The 19,052-nt window shown below is 41.1% G+C and overlaps 1 protein-coding gene across 3 annotated transcripts in view; it reads right to left on the minus strand.

The window, feature by feature from the left end:
• The window catches only part of ARHGAP22 (Rho GTPase activating protein 22), a gene marked incomplete at its 5' end in the record, with an annotated part of 121,923 nt that overhangs the window by 26,913 nt on the left and 75,958 nt on the right, over positions 1 to 19,052 (minus strand). Inside the window, one exon of one of the 3 annotated variants that reach the window (XM_083866774.1) lies at positions 7,555 to 7,683. The exons of 1 other annotated variant lie outside the window; for it this stretch is intronic. In XM_083866774.1, the coding sequence (XP_083722900.1) occupies positions 7,555 to 7,683 (129 nt within the window). Of the gene's footprint in view, positions 1 to 7,506; positions 7,684 to 19,052 lie in introns of all 3 variants that reach the window. One more of the 3 variants, XM_083866773.1, reaches the window with a different exon arrangement.

Here is a 19,052-nt window from a genome sequence, read left to right on the forward strand (position 1 = left end):
TATGTCTATGGTTAAAAGACAGCTTCCATACAATTGTCTGAAGCTATGTCTGTAGAAAGCACTCAATCATCAGGTCACCCTTTTTCAAGTGGTGCTGCTGTTTATGCCCTCACTGTACACAAAAGTTTTATAAAAATTTTGGGTGTTGGTAAGTAAAAAATTAGTTATGATGGTGCAATTGTTGCCACCAGTGTCTCATCACTAGAGATGGGTGAGAATTCCAGCTGTGGGTTCAAATGAAAGGATCACAGAGTCTGAAACCTCTAGTATGGAATAAAGTTATTCACCTGGATTCCTGGCCATCCAAGGACCTGGCAGGAACTGTGATCCAGACTCACAGCCAACACTTAGCACATTAGACACTTTTATCCATTCAGAAAGCCAAACAAGCTTATGTCCTGAAGCTTTTCCATATCCCAAGTCTTCCCATATCCCAGGGTTGATAACTTAAGCACAATCATTCACTGAGATGCAGACAAGATCAACACTAGATGTTTAACCAAATCAAACTTCATCATAAATACCTCTGTCAGTCTCTAACTTTCAACTGTAAAACTCACTACCAAGTTAATTGTATATGGTTTCACTTTGTTGCATCCTCGAACTCAACAGATTATGAAAATCTGTTACCTAATTCACATGTATTTATCTTTATCCTTCATTGTCCAGCTAAAATCCTCCTCAACTTACAGCTTCACCACCCAAACAATAAGGTCACTGTCTAAGTTCCAGCAACAGCTGAACCTGACCAGCTGTGCTTGGGAAAGGGGAAGCATTTAGCTCCTATTTGTAAAATAGATAAAACACTTCAGTAAATTTGTGAGAACAAATTTAAAGAACACTTCCAGAAGTGGTAAAGAGCTGAATGTTCCCTTCTCTAACCTGCAACTGAGAAGACACGAAGGGGACATTGCAAGTCCAATTACATGATGATGAAGTAGAAGAAAAAAGAAGCAACTGCGGATGGGAGACGGGTAACATTAGAAAGAAAATAGGAAAAGAGAGACAGGGTGAATTTATTTCTTCTCAACTCGTAAATGCTTAAAATTGCAACTTGCAAGGAGCCAGCTACCATTTCCTTTCATTAAGTAATCACATATTCTCATAACATTCATCAAAGGACTAATACACAAAAACTAAAGTACTTGCCTGCAAGCTGAGAAACACCACAGGAACACATTTGTCCCATTAATACACTGCCAGCTCTTGCAGGGAGAGCCACCAGAGATTTTAAGACTGTCAGCTCTCAAATGTCAAACATGAATCTACTGATTACAGGAATAGTCTCACTGAGAAACCACCAGTGTAGGGGGTGTTACTGGTGAGACTGTGTGCTACAGGCAGTAGCCACCAACAATATAACAAATGCACAGCCACTGTCAACCCTCCATGGCACAGGGTAGCTGAAGAGGAGAGGTGTTGGCCTTTGCATTACTGTCTGTTGAACTTCATTGGGTTCCTGTTCACTCCTTTCTTCACCCTGTTGAGACCCCTCTAAATGATGACACACAATCACCTGATGTATTAATCAGTCCTCCCAATATCATCTGCAGGCTTGCTGACGGTGTATTCTGTCCCATTAACCAGGTAATTAACAAAGCTGTTAAATAGCACTGGCGCCAGCACTGCCCTTCACATCCATTTCCAGATTCAATTCCAGATTGCTTTAGCCTTCCTAAACCCATTCATGCATGCTCAGAAATTTCTCTGTATTCCTTCTCTTAGATCATCTGTTCCTGCTTTCACTTCTATGCTTCCTTTTTAGCTAATCAGCTTTGTCACAAGCATCTTGTTCATCCATGCAACCTCTGCCACCTTTGCTCTATATCCTGCCCAAGGAAGAGGACTGTTCTTGAGATTGAAGAAAATAATCTTTGAAAATCCACAAGATCTTCTGGTCCCCTCTTCTCTCATATCATATTCCATGGCATTCTTCCAAATATAAGCCTACAGTCAAGGTCCATGTGTGTAATCTTTCTATGAGCCTTGCAGAACAATGCTGCCAGAGTGGCTCTTTTACAGATAGTCATTGTCACCTCAGGCAAGTCATCTGATTACTCAATATTTCAGATCCTTCCTTAACAAAAAATGGGGACAATTGCCTTTCCCCATCTCAAGGCTGTAACATGATGTAAAATATGTTGGTCATAAAGCAGTTATAGAAGCTCCAGATATATCTGACAGAGGTATATTAGAAAAAAAGAACTTAACCAGGTCTCAGAAACAGATCTTAAAACATTTTCTGTTGTAAACAGTTCTGACAGCAAAATCCACTCCCAGTTTACTTTAGTTACTGTATCTTAGTTTCCATATCTACCATTTGTGTACCACTTGTGACACTTTTGCCTGGGGGCAAGGCTGACCCAGCACCTCCTCGCATCTGAGATGAGTCAGGCATCCCCAGTCCTGGGCAGATACCTGACCTCACAGCCCCCATCATCTTTCTCTTCCTCTTCCCCGGGCTGGGCCCATCTCCCAGCGTTAGACACCAGCAACAGCAAACACTGATAAGCTGCATCAGGCGCCAGCTATCTGGGGGCAGAGATAACAGCAGGTATCAGGCACAACAAACACCCAGCACGGCTCCCCACACACCTGGGGGAGCTGCACAAGGGAAGCCTGCCCTGACACCTCCTGAAGGGGCTCCTCCTGACCCAGTCAGGAATCCTACTTGAGGCTGTCACTCTGCAGGAGCTCACAAACAAGGGAGTGGAAACCACATCTCTGTCTCCAGACTGGGCAAATAACAGAAGCCACCTCCCTCCTCCTCTCTATTACCTCTTCAGTGGTATTTTAGCATCTTAAATTCACTGACATGGCTCTAGGTTTATGCTGCTCTTACTGGAAAGATTAAAATTTAAGACTCCTCAAAACTCAATATTGTATCCTAGCTCCTAAGCAGTTTGGTATCCTGGCAGATATGTATCTAATATCAATATCTGACCCTTCAAAACAGTCACATTTGCTCTCATGCAGGTGTTATCTCAAAGATATTTACTCATCTAAAGCAGGATCCCTAATTAGCCCTATGCAGGGCTAGTCTTCCATTACCCATAAGGACATTGAGCCAGGAATTAAATTTCACCTTAGACACCTTGTCCTACATCTTTCAGCTCTCCCCTAATACAAGACAATTTCACATGCCCTGCTTCTCAAAAATACTCATTTTCTGCACTGTTTTCTGGCAGAAGAATAAAGAATCCACACATCATGGTTTATCTATAGGGGAAAGATGTCTGTAATTAATGACAGTAGAACAGCTTCCTCAGTGGGCATTTCTTCAGATCCCACCAGTTTAACAGCGGCTATTCCTCCTGAGTAGAAAAACTATTCATTAAACCCTGGCGACACAATTACTTTGTCACAGGGTAAAGCTCTTGACGATTGCCTAAGGGAAACACATCCCTTCCAACTGCTTCACCTCCCCTCCATCACAAGTAACTGATGAAAGCTTGGGATGAAGAGGAGGAGAAATTAGGATAAAATAATGCAGAAAGAAAGGGGCTGAGACATGTATTCCTGGCAGAGAAGCAAGGAACTGCTCATGGCAAGACAGAATATGTAAACAAAAGAAAGCAAACACAAACATAAATAAAGAGTAACACAGAATGATTCTGTCCCCATGCTGTGCTGGTTGTGTGCTGAGCTGTGAGAGAATTATGCCACCTGACATTCAACTCAGGCACCAAAAAGCTTAGGTTTTATATCTAATGCCCAGAAATTCAGTCCTAGACAAACTCTGTTTTACAGCTGATGTAGGACAGAGTTGAGGAAGGCACATGAAAAGGAACTTCTTGCAATGGCTGTACCTCCTCACATTAGAAGTACAGTCCCACCACATATTTGAATAGAACCTCCTCTCTCCCCCAGCTGCACCGAACTCCCCAGCTTAGGAGGGCAAGAGCAAGGTCACTCTCACCCAAGCCTATGGCCACAAACCCTTTGATTTAGCACTCTGGCACTGCTACAAGGGCTCCACATTAATGAGCACCCACTGAACAGCACCACTGTAGGACACCTTCAGAGGGACTCTCTAGATAAGCTTTTAGTGGTGTAAACTTGGAGCAAAATTTGTCAGAGATATAAGAAGGATCGTAGAAAATTGATTCAATCATCCTCTGTCAGAAGGTACTCCAAAACTCGCTTTCTTTAAGTCTCTGTAAAAAATTTCTTTCTTAAAGACAATCAAAATGTATGGAGTGCTCTCAAATGTCAGCTTACAAAATCTTCTGCTCTAAATGAGATGTATTAGACTCAAGAATTCAGGAGCCTGGAACTCAAGGAAACTTGTTAGAGATTATTTTCCCTATAAACAAGACAGCTCTTCTTCAAAAGACTTAGGAACTCTACAATTTTATTTTAAGGCCACATTTGAAGCATATTTCAAAGAACACATTCCATAGGGCTGACTGTGTCTTCTATCAGTAATTTGTGATCCTCAGCAGCTTTAGGGAGTTTTCTGTTTTATTTTAAGAAGCCTTTGCTGTTCACCTTTAAGCACAGTTCATATGCCCGCATCAACACATAAGAAGGTACCCTCAACCTTTTTTATTTATGTTTTTTCAATACATCAGCAAAGATTAAAGTGTGGTTAAGCCTCCCCTTTTATCTTTGCATAATTCATTTTACACCATATCAACCTTCTCCAGGGCTGGATATTTGCATATTAATAATAAAGCCCGCTTTTAACTCCTCCCTCTAGCTTAATATATTAAAAAGTGTTGATAGGTAACACTTGGCTCTCAAATTAGTGGTGGTGGCAAAGCAGAGTTCAAATTATTCCATTAAAATAGAGACAGCTATGTTTATTGTCCTCCCACATTTGAGTTAAGCTGGAATTTCACTCAGAGAAACTGTCCTGCTCTGATTATGATGGAGAAGGTGTAGGTTTGATCATTTCCCCAAATTGGCTAAAAAACGTTTGGGAACAAAATACTGAATATCTGGAATATCTTTACTGTTTCCCAGTTACTGGCATTCCTATACATTCTGTCTGAAGTGCAAAGAAACTGAGGATGCAGCTCTGTGGTTTCTTTAAGCCAATTTAGGCATGGGTTGCAGCCAGAATGAAGCAGTCTACCCCTCTCCACGTCATCACATCTCCCCATTGCCTGCATTGAGCTGGAATTACTGGTGTTGCAGCAGCATGGTTAGCAGGGCCAAGGAATCAATTTGCCTACAAACTAATCCTCTCTCTCTTTTATTTCCTGCCAGGTCGCTTCCTACTGCACAACTCAAACCCACTGGTATCAGCAGAATGAAGTGTGGTGGAACACACCATTGCTGGGGGGTAGAAGACCACTCCTGACAGTGGCTGGCACTTCACCAGCTCAGAGAAGTGGCCACAACGTAAGAATCTGCTCTTGCAGCTTGGACTACAAAGCAGGCAGAGTCAAGACGCCTTTAGGCTAATGCATTTGAGTATTAGGGAAGAGAGCTCAGGCTTGACTGACTGCCCATCATATACCCATGTCCCTGGCCTGTTTTTATCCACAGATAGAGAAAAAACATTGATACACAACTGCAATTCTTTCCAACTCTGCAAATGCCAGTGCTTCTCTTCTACAGTGCTTAAGCTGGCTCTCACCAATGGCCAAAGCAACCTTTTCTGACTTTGATCACTGAACCAGATCAAGTCTGCAGGATGTGAAAATAGCAACAAACAGAAGCTGCTGTATTCCCCCCTGCACTGCTCTAATCTCCCCTGTGCCGCCTTGCTTCCATATTCTCACTATTGTTTTTTGATGCCTCATAAAGCTCCAGTTCCTGGAATCAATGCAGGAGTATCTGCCTCATTTAAAGACCAAAATATCATCTGACTGCTTTGCAGAGAAATTCAAAGGTAGAGAAAACTTAGTCAATTAATTAGGACAATACTAGCTCCATGAAACAAACAACAAAAAGGGAAATACATCACTACCTTTATGCCATTCTCATATTTATCTTTTTTAAATATTTGGATTTAAAATTATTTATTATTTTAATACTTAAAGGTGTTAATTTTGAAAGTACTTCAAGAGACTGACAAAACACAAGCAAAACATGAAGCCAAATTTGGACTGACAATATCACACCCTAAAGATGGCTATTGCTAGACAGTGCACCATTTATCATGACTGAATGTCTCCTTTTTCCTCACAGTATTTCTTGACTATACATTACTAAGTTATAAAATACACACCATAAAGTCAACTACAAGTGGCTACAGAAATACCAGTTCTGAGATTCTGAGACTTCTGATGGGAGGACCTGCACTGACCTCAGTCTAAAAGACCCTTCACTGTGGACTAGAATTCAGAAGGGAAGCAAAAGAAGCACATATTCATGGTTGAGAAGAAATTCTGGTGGAATAGTATTCCACTAGTGAAGAGAGCTTTTTCTGCCCACAGCACAACAGCATCACATGTAACCTCAGATCAGACACAAGCTAACTTTTGTACCTACACCCTCTCTGCTAAGTGGAAGAAGGACCTTGGAAAAAATTGCATCAATAGAGATTGTATCTCCTCCAGACAAACCAAGTGCTGCTACCCAGAGACTCCAAATTTCAAGAGTCACTTGAAACAAAACAAAAAATCCCAAACAAACAGACAAACAAAAAACCTCGGACAAAAGTGACTAACAAACACTGGGTCTTCTTAGTATCAAGGTCACCTTTTCCCCCCCTAGACCCAGGAAAACTAGAAACTTCATTTCAGCAAGAGTAATTGGATTACCTAACCCTTATCTGGCACTTTTTATCTGTACCTCTCAAAAGAGGTTGCCAGCATTATCTGCATACCACTATTTGCATGAACTCCATCAGTAGTACCCAAGTTACTTCAAAGCACAGTGTCCAGTACCAGGCCAGTAGCTGCTGTCACCAACACCAAACCCAAAAGAAAACATCTATAAGTCCTGGTTCTGTGCTAAACCAGGAAAACAACTCCTATCTAATCTGCTGACTGGAGAATTCAAAGATTGTGGTATAATGTCAACAATGAAAGTCTGGATGTTTTGTTCATTTTAACTACAGGGATTGTCAACAGCTGTATTACCCTACAGGTGTTCACTCAGCCTGACCCTCTTCTTCCTTAGGCTACACTCCCATTGAAGCCAGTGGAAGCTTTGCCTTCTCAACTGGGCCCTACATTAACTTAATTAAAGTTTTGCTGTCTCTGGCTATATGGATGTTCAAGATGGGCATCTGCCTTTATAGAAGAAAATTGAGATAACTGGACAGAATCCTTCATTCCCATAAGGTCCACAGAATATTTTGCTCTAAAGAACTTAATGCTGACAACAGTGTTATGTTTGTTACTACCACCCATTTCTGACTGAGACAGTTATACACTGTGGATGACAGTGTACATCCTTTCATTCCTGTCCATCCCCTAGCAAAGAAAAAAAAAAAAAATCAACCCCATTCTTTGCTTCAAAACACTTCAGACAATCAAGAGCTTATCTAGACATCTCAGTGATTTTACAGTGTTATACATATCCTAGTATCACAAGAATATGTTTTACCTTGAGGCAAATGTTTTAATTTATGTGCATGTGAGCTATTTGCAATACCTCCACCAAATGGAGCCCATATAACCCGTCGGATGGCTTTCACCCAATCTTCCATTTCATTCTGGGAATTAGCCATGAGCAGGAAAGCCTCATGATTGACAGGCATCTTTTCCCGGTCCCCTGCACCACCTGAAAGACAGAATACAAATCTCTTTTAGTATCCAGTTCAGAAGAGAGCAACCAAAGTTTAACACTGCCAAAAATCTTGGTCAAAATAATCAGATTATTATTTTAATTGAGTAGTTTTACAGGCAATTCCTGCTGATGTGCTGCGGCACCCACAGAGCACAGGTTGATAGAAGATCAAAGCAGAAGTGCAAAATATGCATTTCCAGTGTGGGAAACCTGGAGAAGTTGTATCTGCTGTCTCAGCAATAAGAAAAGTGAAAGCACAGGCTGTAAGACACTATAGGAAAAGTAAGAAAATAATTCCACATACCTGTGCTGAGATATTGAGAGATTTTTACCCAAAAGAGGGACCAAGTGAAGTGTAAGATATTTTAAAATGCTTCAGATGTAGAAGTCACAATATCATCCACTTTCTCTAAGTCTCAATACAGAGAAAGAGATCCATCCTGATTTTGGATCCAATTCAGAAGAAATTTAAGAGCTGGGGATCTGATTCTGACTCTTCCACTTGATGTAAAAACTTCAGGAGCTATTAATATTGGTGTGCAACATCTCAGAAAAGCATTGACCACAATATCAAATTTAGCCAAAAAAATGTCCCTTGTGGATACTGCAAAACTTGAAACATTTTGATCCTGCTTTTCCTGTTTCATTTTTAGATCAGCATACACTCCAACAATTTAAATCTTCCCCTCACCCTTTCATTTTATGTTCCAGAGCTGAGTACAACCTAGTGAGTGCCACATAAACACATAAAAGCTTTATTAGAATAGCCTGTGTATGAAAAGGCTACGGATCCCGTCCAATTGAGCAGCTGCATCCCCAGCGGCCTGGAGCTTCTCCATCACCATGGAAACTGCCTTTGGCTTTGCTGGGAGATAACATCTGAGCTCTGTGTCACTGCCATTTCCACGCTTACACGGCTTTCAGCACCTACTGGCGAGCTAAAGCTGCCAGCCTGTGCTGAGCAGCTGAGATTGCCTGCCCGTGGAATTCAGAGATAAGAGCAGGATGATGGTATGCTGTGGTTTCTGCAGAGCTGATTTAGCATACACAGAACATGTGCTTCTTAAATCCTTGCTAATCTGGGGAAAGAAGCAAGCTGGGAGCTGCCTGCAAGCCAAGGAAGTAGTTTTTCTTGCTATTAATTGTTTTCTTGCCTTGACACAGTCACGGAACATTTGTTGATTTGCAAAGCAGAAGTGGTAAAATGAGATGCATTGGGAAGTATTTTGTGGTTCTCCGAGAAGCCATTCACTAAACTGGGAAACTGAGGCAGTCTTTCAGTAAAGAGGAGAAACACAGCCACCAGGGACCAGCTGTGCAGATTAAGAAAGAAAAGCTTTTTCCCCACATGTGCCCAAATCCTCTTGGACAGTCTCCCATTTTTTAATTTACTGAATTATTCATATTCCTTAAGGTATATAAAGAGAACAGCTCTCTAGCTCAAGGCCAGGATGCCAGCATCTGAACAGATCAATGTCCCACCATACTCCACTGCAAGGATGACATGCTTCATCCTTTGCATACAAAACTGTCTGCACAGGAAACTGCAGTCTGTGAAAGTCCTGTCACTGTTTAAATCTTTTTTACCAACGTGCTCAGCCTCATGGTGAAAGCAGAGGCAGTGAAGTTTAATTCTTGCACCTTACCCAGCAGACCTACTGACAGCTCTTTTTCACAATCAAATGTTTCATAGAAAATACAACTGAAAGAGTCTTTCTACAGCCCTCGATACACATCAGAAATGGGTTTCAGGATGTGGCATTTGGCAGATAGATGGCCTGAGCTCAAGCTAGGTCATCATTCTTCAAAGGAATGAAATAGCCTCAAAAAGACATTTATTGTATGGGTCCCACCACCAGCAAACAATTGAGTTTGGTCAAAGTAAAAAATACATCTGGTTCTTAAGTTTAAAGGGAACAGCTGAGATCTTGCCCACCCAAGTCATGAAGGGCAAGAAGAGACCAGAAACTTGCCTTAGAATTAATCACAAACTGTAAATTTAGTGGAAGTAGCTGCACTAATTAACCCTTACAAAGTTTGCTATAAGAAGCACAATAAACAGAGGATGAAGATGACTTACTGGACTTCTGCAAAACTGGCATCAGCATCTTCCCAAGGAATCACTGTACCAGAGGGACTTGACTACAAGTCCCCTTCCCCACAGATATTACTTTACCAGCTGCTTTCTGAATCTTCATAGACAGCTTTCATGCATGCATTTAGGGGAAAAAAAAAAAAAAAAAAAAAAAAAAAAAAAAAAAAAAAAAAAACCACCAAACTCAACCATTTTTACTTCTATTTGAGTCTGCAAAAAGCAAAAAACTGGATGGGAAAAAAAGATTTCTGTATTTCTGTACACAGCAGACCTGAGATTCTGCCAAAGACTACATATAGTTCCTCCATTTTTGGCTTTCCCCACTGAAACTTGAAATAGGAGCAAGGTCATGACCCTACAATCTGCCTGTGGGAGAGTCAGCAGTGACTAGACATGTAAGTACAAGCAAATGAAGGCAACTCCACACATGAAGGCCAGCTTAGAAATAAGAATGCACTTCAGAATTGCTTCTTACATTAGCAAGATGTGACTATGCAGTGACAGAGCATGGAGACACACCTGTGCTTACACCTGTAAACATTTTTCTTTTTAAATAACATTTTACTCAAATTTCTTTGTATACTTGGCTGGTTCCTCCCACTACATCCTTGAGGCATCAAGCAGAAAAATTAGGGGTTACTAAAAGGCAGAGTTCAGACACATCTCTCTACATTCAACAGCTTTTCAGTCTTGGTAGACACAAGAATGAGAAACAGCCAAATTCAAACACCTAGATCTTCTTAAAGCAAGCAAACAAAAAATCCAGCAACATCCAAAAACAAACAAACAGCCCAAGGAAACAATGTCACAAGAAACTTCTTAGAAGTTTATAATTTTACCTGAAATTCACAGATGATTTCTTTCATGGGCTCAGACACAAAGCAAGATCCTATCATGAATATCAGGTTTGAATTGGAAACACAACACTGTATCAATTCAAACACACTGGACCTTAGGAATTGTTTTAGGAAAATTATTTCAAAGCTTCCTGCCCAGAAACACTTGGAGACAGAATTTTAGTTTTGCCCCACAAAAGAAAAGGTTAAACGCAAAAACCCTGGGACTAAATCTTGCTAAAGGTGAGATGGGGTGCTGCAACAGCAGCACAAATCAGTCACTATCTACTCTTCAAGGCCTGTTTACTGCAAATTCTTTTTTTGACCATCCTTAGGTAAGCACTCACCGGAACACACAAAACATAAGGTATCATTTTGTTACATTTACTTGTCCTGCCCTGTGTTCCTGTTCAAAGAACCTGCAAGAGACAGGCTGCATCTCTGCCTTTATACAGTTCCTTCCAATAAAGAACAGCTTGAATTTTTGGTTTGCCTTGAACCTCATTCACTCGAGCTTAACCTTCTTAAGATCACTTGTGAAGCCAAGCCTTAGATCCCTTTTGTCTGTATGGAACAGAAATTCACGGGGAACAGGACTGGACTTCGGCATGGGAGATGAGACTGCCTCATTGCTTATAAAAGGAGGAACTTTTATATTCTCAAGCAAAGCTGCTGTTGGCTTCTGAAGTTGGCAGCTTCTTTCTTTGCTTAGGGAACTTCTCTTACCTCCACCTCCCCCCTCTGATCTGCCTTTCACCCATTTCTTACATCATTCTCCTTTACTGATGCGCTTGTGTGTTGTCCTCATATGAGCCTCCAGAGAAGCTACACCCCATTACAGTAACTTGTGTATGTGTATACACTGACATGTTTGTTTATGTGTTTGCACTGCTTTGGTGTGGATAGCAGCTGCAGTGTTTTCAGTGAGAGTGAGCTGCAGCTGCAGCACACAGGAGATGAACAGAAGCTCAGAGCTGCACTGGGGAAGGGTGGCTGGTGGCAAACACAAGGCCCAGCTGACGTGTCTGCCCCTCAGTGCTACAGCAAGCAGTGGCAGGAAGCCTTTGACTGCAGACAAGCAGCAACAAAGATCTTGACAAGTGGTCAAAAACTAGCACTCACTGCTGGAAAGAACAATTGCAATGATTCACCTTCCTTGACCTGGTCCTTTATGACTGGCTTTAAGGTGAGTATCAGAATTTGGGGCTCAAATCTCTGATAATGAAAGGTGAAAGAAGGTTAAAAATAAGGACATGAATTCTGTCAAGAATAAGGGTAGCTATGTTAGATGGAATCTTTCTTTGCACAGCAGGAAAAAAAATACCAATGAAAACCAGTCTTGATCTTTGGATCAAAAGATGAAAGAAATATCAATGAGTAAGCAAAACTTCATTAAGAATGCTTTGAATAGATAACTGGAACCTAATTCCATTTTTTCAGTCTCTTTACCTTTGATTCCAGCTAATGACGAACCTCTACCTGGAGCATTTTCCACCCCAAAGAAAAGTTTTCAAGAACCTGAGTGTGGGAGATAGACCCTGTCTATTACAGCTGAATCCTGGGTTAACCTGCCATCATGCCATCAGCATCCATTTAAACTTCTCTGACTTTTTATTTTTTTTCCCCTGAATTATTCTTTAATAGAACAGGAAATACACTGTGAATAGGAAACTCATCTTGATATGAATGGTCCATTTAGGCTGGCTAAGAAGAGGAAAAAAAGAAGGCAAGTAGAATCTGAAGTAGTCAAGGAGTGAGATAAAAACAGGGAAAACTGGGGGTTTCCCAGTATGGGTATGATCTGGGAGGAATTAAACAGTACAGTAAACAGTGATGTGTGCTTGCCATGACTTTTTGGTTTGTATCCTCACCTACACATCTTACATATGGAATATATGAGTTGGATGTTGATTTAGAGCTGAGTAAATGCACAGTGGTATTTTAAAAGGCATACAAAACTAAGAAAAAAACAAGGCATGAGAATTTAGTATCATGTGGAATGCAAATGAAAGAAACAAGCTTTGAATCAAAATACATTCACTGTGTTACCAATGGACAACATAAGGGCATTTTTTCCTAAAGAAACAGTCACCTTTGTAGGTGAAAGGTATTTCATTTCCACAGTACGGAAGGAGCTTAGGGAGATTTTGACATTCAATATTCATTTGGTTGTGTCAATGACAAAAATGACATCTTTAATACCTTTTATTGTAATGAGGAAGTTCAGCTCAAACTGACACAGTTCACATTTTCTTAGGGCAGGATTTACAAGCGTGCACTAAAATCTCATTGACTTCTCAATCAAATATTAAATGCCTAATTTCCTTAAGCACTTTATATTTCACCAAGTTCCATGGTAGTTACAAGAAGAAGTTGATCAAATTTTCCAAGTCAAAAACCACTGCAGAGGATTTTAATGAGTCTCTAAATAGTTTTTTGATGCTGTATCTTAGACCTCATCCCAGAGAATAAAGCAAAAACAGGCAAACACTCAAAAGCCACTGCCATCTATTAAGCAATCCAAAAGCCCTGTGATCTCTTCTCCCCTCCCATGCCTTCTGTGGTTTCAGAAGCCATTAAAATGCTTTAAAAATGCACCAACAGAGAGATGAGACCTCAGAACTGTGGTTTCTTATGCAAAAACATCAGACAAGATTTAACATGAAGAGAGTCAGTAATAAAGCTTCTCTGCACTGGTACATGGACTACAGAAAACCCTTATAAACCTAAGGCTAGTAATCTGTGTCAGTTGTCAGGATCAAGTGTAGGATTACTAAAACTCTATGAAAGAAATGAAGATTAAACTAAATCTTTGTCCAGTTATACATAAAACCTGTGTCTGGCTAGCTTGACTCCCCTGCCTGGAAATGTCTTTCTTGATAATGCATGTGACCCTATTACTCTTGACTTTTATCTATTAATTAAAGTGAAACACTGTTTAAGACTACCAACCACTTCAAATAAAGTAATGCCTTGGAAATAAACAAAACCCATATTCCAGGTAGGCCAAGTGCTAGTAAGTGATGTCACACGCCAGGAAGCAGAAAAAAAAAGATGCAAGATAAGAGGAAGGGAGAAAAATAACTTCAAGTATTCTTCAAGGAAAAGTAAGTAGAACTGAAGCCAAACTTCACCTTGAACTTCTGCTTGTAAAACCTGCTTACATGAGTTCAGTGCTGTGTAATGTTTGAGTCTAATTGAGCTGATTTTTCCTTAAGGTGCTTTATCTGCCTTTGTCTGAGCTTCTCAAAGTTTTTAGTAGAAAAGGCTCAGTCATTTTTAAGTTATACTTCTGGCATTAAAACCATATTTACGGTACTAGCACACCCATGCTCCCATGTCTCCCTGTTTTCAGTTATTTGCAGTTTTAGAGAAGAGACTGCTACAATGCTGCCTGGGATGTGCTGCTCACTGAGGCTATAAAGCACACCTTAGGTCGGCTGAGTGACTTCACAATGGAGGAAAGGCCACTTCTACTGCAGCAGGCTAATATTTAGAGTTCAGATGACTGCTTTGTTATCAGCTTCTACGAGCTAGCAGCAAGGGAGGAAAACTTTCCAGCATGGTCAGAGCTAGTTTAGGAGGCCAGCAAGGAGGAGACAATCAACAACAATTAACATGAGGAACAACTACTACACTAGCAATTTCTAGGACTGCACATCACCACTTCACCTTTGTTGCAGCTTGCATGTTTCATCCCAAGTGTGAATTTCACAGTATTAATATTCTAATATGTCCAAAAATGCCTCAGGAGCTAGACTTCTTTAAACTCTTCTGGCTCTTGACTCAGTGTTTCCTGATAGGAGGTGACTGTGGAGACTGAGCACGTTCAGTTCAAAACCTGCATCAATAACAGACAGAGACTTCTTAGGTGGAGCTCTCCCAGTGCAATGGCACATTCACTGCCTCTTACAGCAGTATCTACTGACAAAGGAGACAAATATAGGGTACAGTGTTGCTTCTGCCAATGTTAACACTGTTTTCCTTGCCAGAGCTCCTAATGGAAAAGACTCTGAAAGTGTTGGGAGCCCAGGCATAGTTGCAGTTCAGCTTCTTCCCTTTACACAGACCTGTGCTCCAGAACTCACAAACTTTTCCTTTAGAATCTGTCCGACATGCCCCAGCTCTCAGGGAGCTGTTCACATCATGATGTGTCTGTCTTAGAATGACAAAAGGAGAACTTCTACCCCTCTCTACAGGTGTGCTGGGGGAGCAAAGGAGGAAAGAAGTAAATTCATTCTCTCATGGAAGAAGACCTGCTGATGGCAAGTGGGGGTGACAAAGGGGAGCAAGAATTTTTTTTTCCCCAGCACATTCTGCAATAGCCTTGTACCAACAGCAGGCTGCTTTCCCTTACTCTCCTTTCTTTCACATCTTAAAACTAACCCTTACTGGCTTTCCTCAGCACATATCAGATCTAGAGAGTTACAATGAGCCCAGTCCTTTATGGTGATGATGTGGAACTGCCTGGACTATGTGACTACAGTCATTTTGCTAACCTCTGATTTGAAAAGAGAGGAAATGATTATTTTCTCAGGGCAGCAAAGCCACACACTCACAAGGAGGCAATTTAGGCCAGCTGGCAGGAGCTGTGTGTCTGTCCCTACAAGGCACGTTGCAGGAGACATCTAAATTAAGGCAGCTTAACTTGAGGTACAAAAAAAGTGACAAATATATGTATGAAAGACTCAGAAAATAGTAGCATAGCTGTGCAAAACAGGCCATATGGTTCCATGTGGTTCTCCAAAGCAGCAAGTGCTCCACACTTCTGAAGAATGTATCAAATTATATATTCCAACTGTGGTTATGTTTACATGCTATTATAAGGGAGGAAATTCCTTCCTGACCAAAGATGATGATACTTCATGCTTGAAAAATCTGAATGAAAATTACTGGATAATTTTTATGCATTACCATGAACCACAAGTAATTTTCTAATTCTCAAAAATTTCTTAAAATCTCTCACACCAAGAGCAAAAGTTGAGGAAAATTTTATATTCTGACAAGAAATTACTTAGCATAATATCAGAATAGTGAATGCTTATCTGTTTTTCATTAATAATTTCATGTTGGAGAGAAAATATCCAAGTTCTGCATTCTTTATGAACTGTTACGCTCACATTTGCCAGGTCTGCTCCATGACAGGAATAAAGTGGTTCATGCCTTCTGAATACATCTCTCTACAACCACCTTCTCCCTCCACCTTGCCCCTCAGAAGCCTATTTTTTCTTTCCCCAGCACTTAATCCACCATGAAACCAAAGACATCCTCACTGTCATTTTAAAAAGATTACATATCTCTCATCTTAGCCAGTGCTCTGAACCTTGAACTAAGGAGAATGGAAAAGAAGCCATCCACTGGTAAAGCTTAGGCTGCAGATGCCAGAGCTTTTAGCTGAGCCTGTAAAGACTCTGATTCTCTGTAGACTGAATACAGAGTACTGCAGAAATTCAAGCCAACCAATTACGAACGTTATTATCTTCTTTAGTAAAGTAACTGAAGCTTTACAAGCACAGTTTTGGCAGCAGCAAATTAATGGACTATCATTAAGGACTCAACAGTTGCAGACTTTGTTTTTACAAAAAACGAAGCTATTTGTCACATTAACACAGAAAAAGGACTGAAATGTGAAAGCATATATACTGTAGGTCTTTGGCAAAACGTTGACAAGTTTGAGGAAACCCTTGCCAATACTAATGATGAGACAATGCAGATGGAAGTCCTGCTGATCCACATCCAAACTTAAGAGCTCAGGGATATTCTGATCCAAGTCTAGCCTTGTTAGAGTTTGCACAGACTAAGTGTTTTACAGCAGTCTCCTCCTGTATCTGGCTCTGCACTGAGTGATCAATAAATCTAAACATGACTGCGTAACACACAACATTCTTTGCTGTCACAACAACGCTCCTTGGGAAAAATGGGAAGTACATACTTGTCACTTCGGCCCAGCACTGCACCTGCTCAGAACACAGCTGTGGATGGCTAAAGGAGTCCAGCCTGGGCAATGGAAAAAGCTGGGCCTCAATTCTTTGTGCTTTGGGACTACTGTCAGTGAACTGCTACCAGAACAACATCAATTCTAATTCTCTCCACTCACTGGCAATGAAACAACTCCTCCCAGTTTATACTATTATCAGAATGCCCACAGAAGTTCCTTTGAAGTGGTTAATTATTAGCTGATATAACCTCACTTTTCAGAAACATGCTGGTTTAGATCAGATTTAAACAAAAAATGAAAAAAACCCATTAGGTAAACAACAACTCATCCTGAGAAATTTCTTCAGCTGGTGGCCTTGTTCCCACCAAAGTTCCAGGGAATGTTTCACAGAATGCTTCTGACTCGGGATTTCCCAGTGGAAGCTCTGTCTTGCAGCATTCACTGCCAATATTACATACAGATGTAGCCTTCCACTGCATCCCATCCTGCTGTGTGTCTCCATCATAGGCCAAAGGCCTGCACATAGGTAGTGACATCTGACACGCTGACACAGTCACCTTTGAGTTGTAGAAGCAGAGAGTAAAGCTCAGGTGCATAACCTCAGAGACCACAGCTCAGGCAGACTGCTCACAGGAGCACAGTTTAGAGTTTGGGACTATTCACAGTTTTCATCCAGAACAGCCTCACATATTACTGTGGAGGCTTCCACTCCCACAGTGCAGAAAGTTCCCCAGCACCAACCAGCCATGGAGCTCTTGCTGCCCAGCTCATCCAAACAAAGAGTTTCTGAGCTGGTACAACATTCCTACCCAGACATCTCAGTACTCATGGGCTAGGGCAAACCCCAGTGAAGGGGCATCCTTCCCACAGAAATCCTGAAACTTTTACTGGTCTTCCTAGATCTGCAAGGCACTGTAGTCTACATGCTCTGTCCTGATAGTCTGCATCCAGAACAGTTACCTGGCAAAAGGGAAATCCTTGTGTGTGAAAACCTCCTCTCCAGTTTATCAGCAGGCACAGTCTCTTAGCAAAGCACACGACACCTACTGAGGACTACACTATGTTTGCAGAATGTCCTCTAAGCAATTTTATGTTATTTAAGTTTAAGGTCTGTCATGTTTCAAGCAAAGGCTACTGATCAAAGCTAGGTCACAATCCTAGAAAGACAATCTCTTGATTAACAAGAGAAACTAAAAGAATTTCCACAAAGGAGCACAGAAAGGAGACAAATGCTCAGGAGATATTACAACTCCCAGGAACCTGCCCCAAAAGCCCTGAAGGCTAACACAGGTATGTATGGCCACCAAGTGTAATAGAGCAACTTTCTCCTGGTGTGAGAGCATATTTGCTGCATGGATGACCACAGTGGGCAGCCAAACTCTGCAACTACACCTCAGTTATCTCTAGAGCAAGAAACATTGCACATGTAGTTTACATGTGGCCATTTTAAGACCCATATATTCTGGGGATACCCAGCCATAAACATGTTTTATTATGTTCAAATACAGAAGATGAAGTTCTTATCCCAAACAACTAAAAAGCCTTGCTCAATGCTTGTTGTGATATACTACCTGAATGGAAATGCCATCATTGCCATTTGAGCTGATTCTGCCAGTGGTATGAACAACATAAATTAAACCTAATGACACAGATTTAGGCCACAGAGAATGAGAACTTGCATGAAACTAGCAGAAGATCACCCTCACTATTTGGAATGCCCTCTATAGGCAATATATCTGTATATTTTTATGCTTACAGAAGCAGAAAGCCCATTCTGAAAATGTTGACATAAATTGGGCTGCTGCACAGATTCACTAAGCTCAGCTGGCCCACTAGGAAAAAATTCAAAGAGGAAACAGGGCACATGTATCTGCCTTCTGAGCCTCCTCTCCCTCCTCACCCTGCTCCTTTCTCGAGAACACAGAACTGTATGCAGCCATTGCACGGAGAATGGGTTATAAGAATTTGTCTTTGTAGTCAAAGGCAGAATAACAGCCAGAAACCAGGATCTGCTCAGCCAATGACAGGGCACGTATTAAAAAGCCTTCCAGCTTCTGTTTCAAAACAAAGAAATCTTGATAAGCCTAAAGGCAGCAGCTGCTGCCAGCAGCATGCTGCCTTCCTTACCTAGGGAACACCTGCTGAGCTGCTGCCTGTTTAATATTACATTAAAACAGCAGCTTTCCAAATAATTAATTATGTATCTATAGTGAAGCTGTGGTACCCAGGGGGCTAGGAGGACATGGTTCAGAAATCGAAGAACCATTTGGGTTAATGGTCTGCAAGGCTGGAAAAAAAAATTACTGATGGCTTCATGAATTTGCCAGAGCCCCAGTCAGGTAACAGAGGGAACGAGGGGAGCATAGCAAGTTTCTCCTACTCTTCCCTTCTATATTTTTTTTAATTAAGAGCAATCAGATGAGTTTAAAAGTCCCTAAAAGGGGATACGAATCTAAAACATAGGGAAAAACAACAGGGTTATAGCTTGTGTGGC

Source organism: Zosterops lateralis (assembly GCF_965231275.1).
Source record: "Zosterops lateralis genome assembly, chromosome: 8".
NCBI classification, from domain to species: domain Eukaryota; kingdom Metazoa; phylum Chordata; class Aves; order Passeriformes; family Zosteropidae; genus Zosterops; species Zosterops lateralis.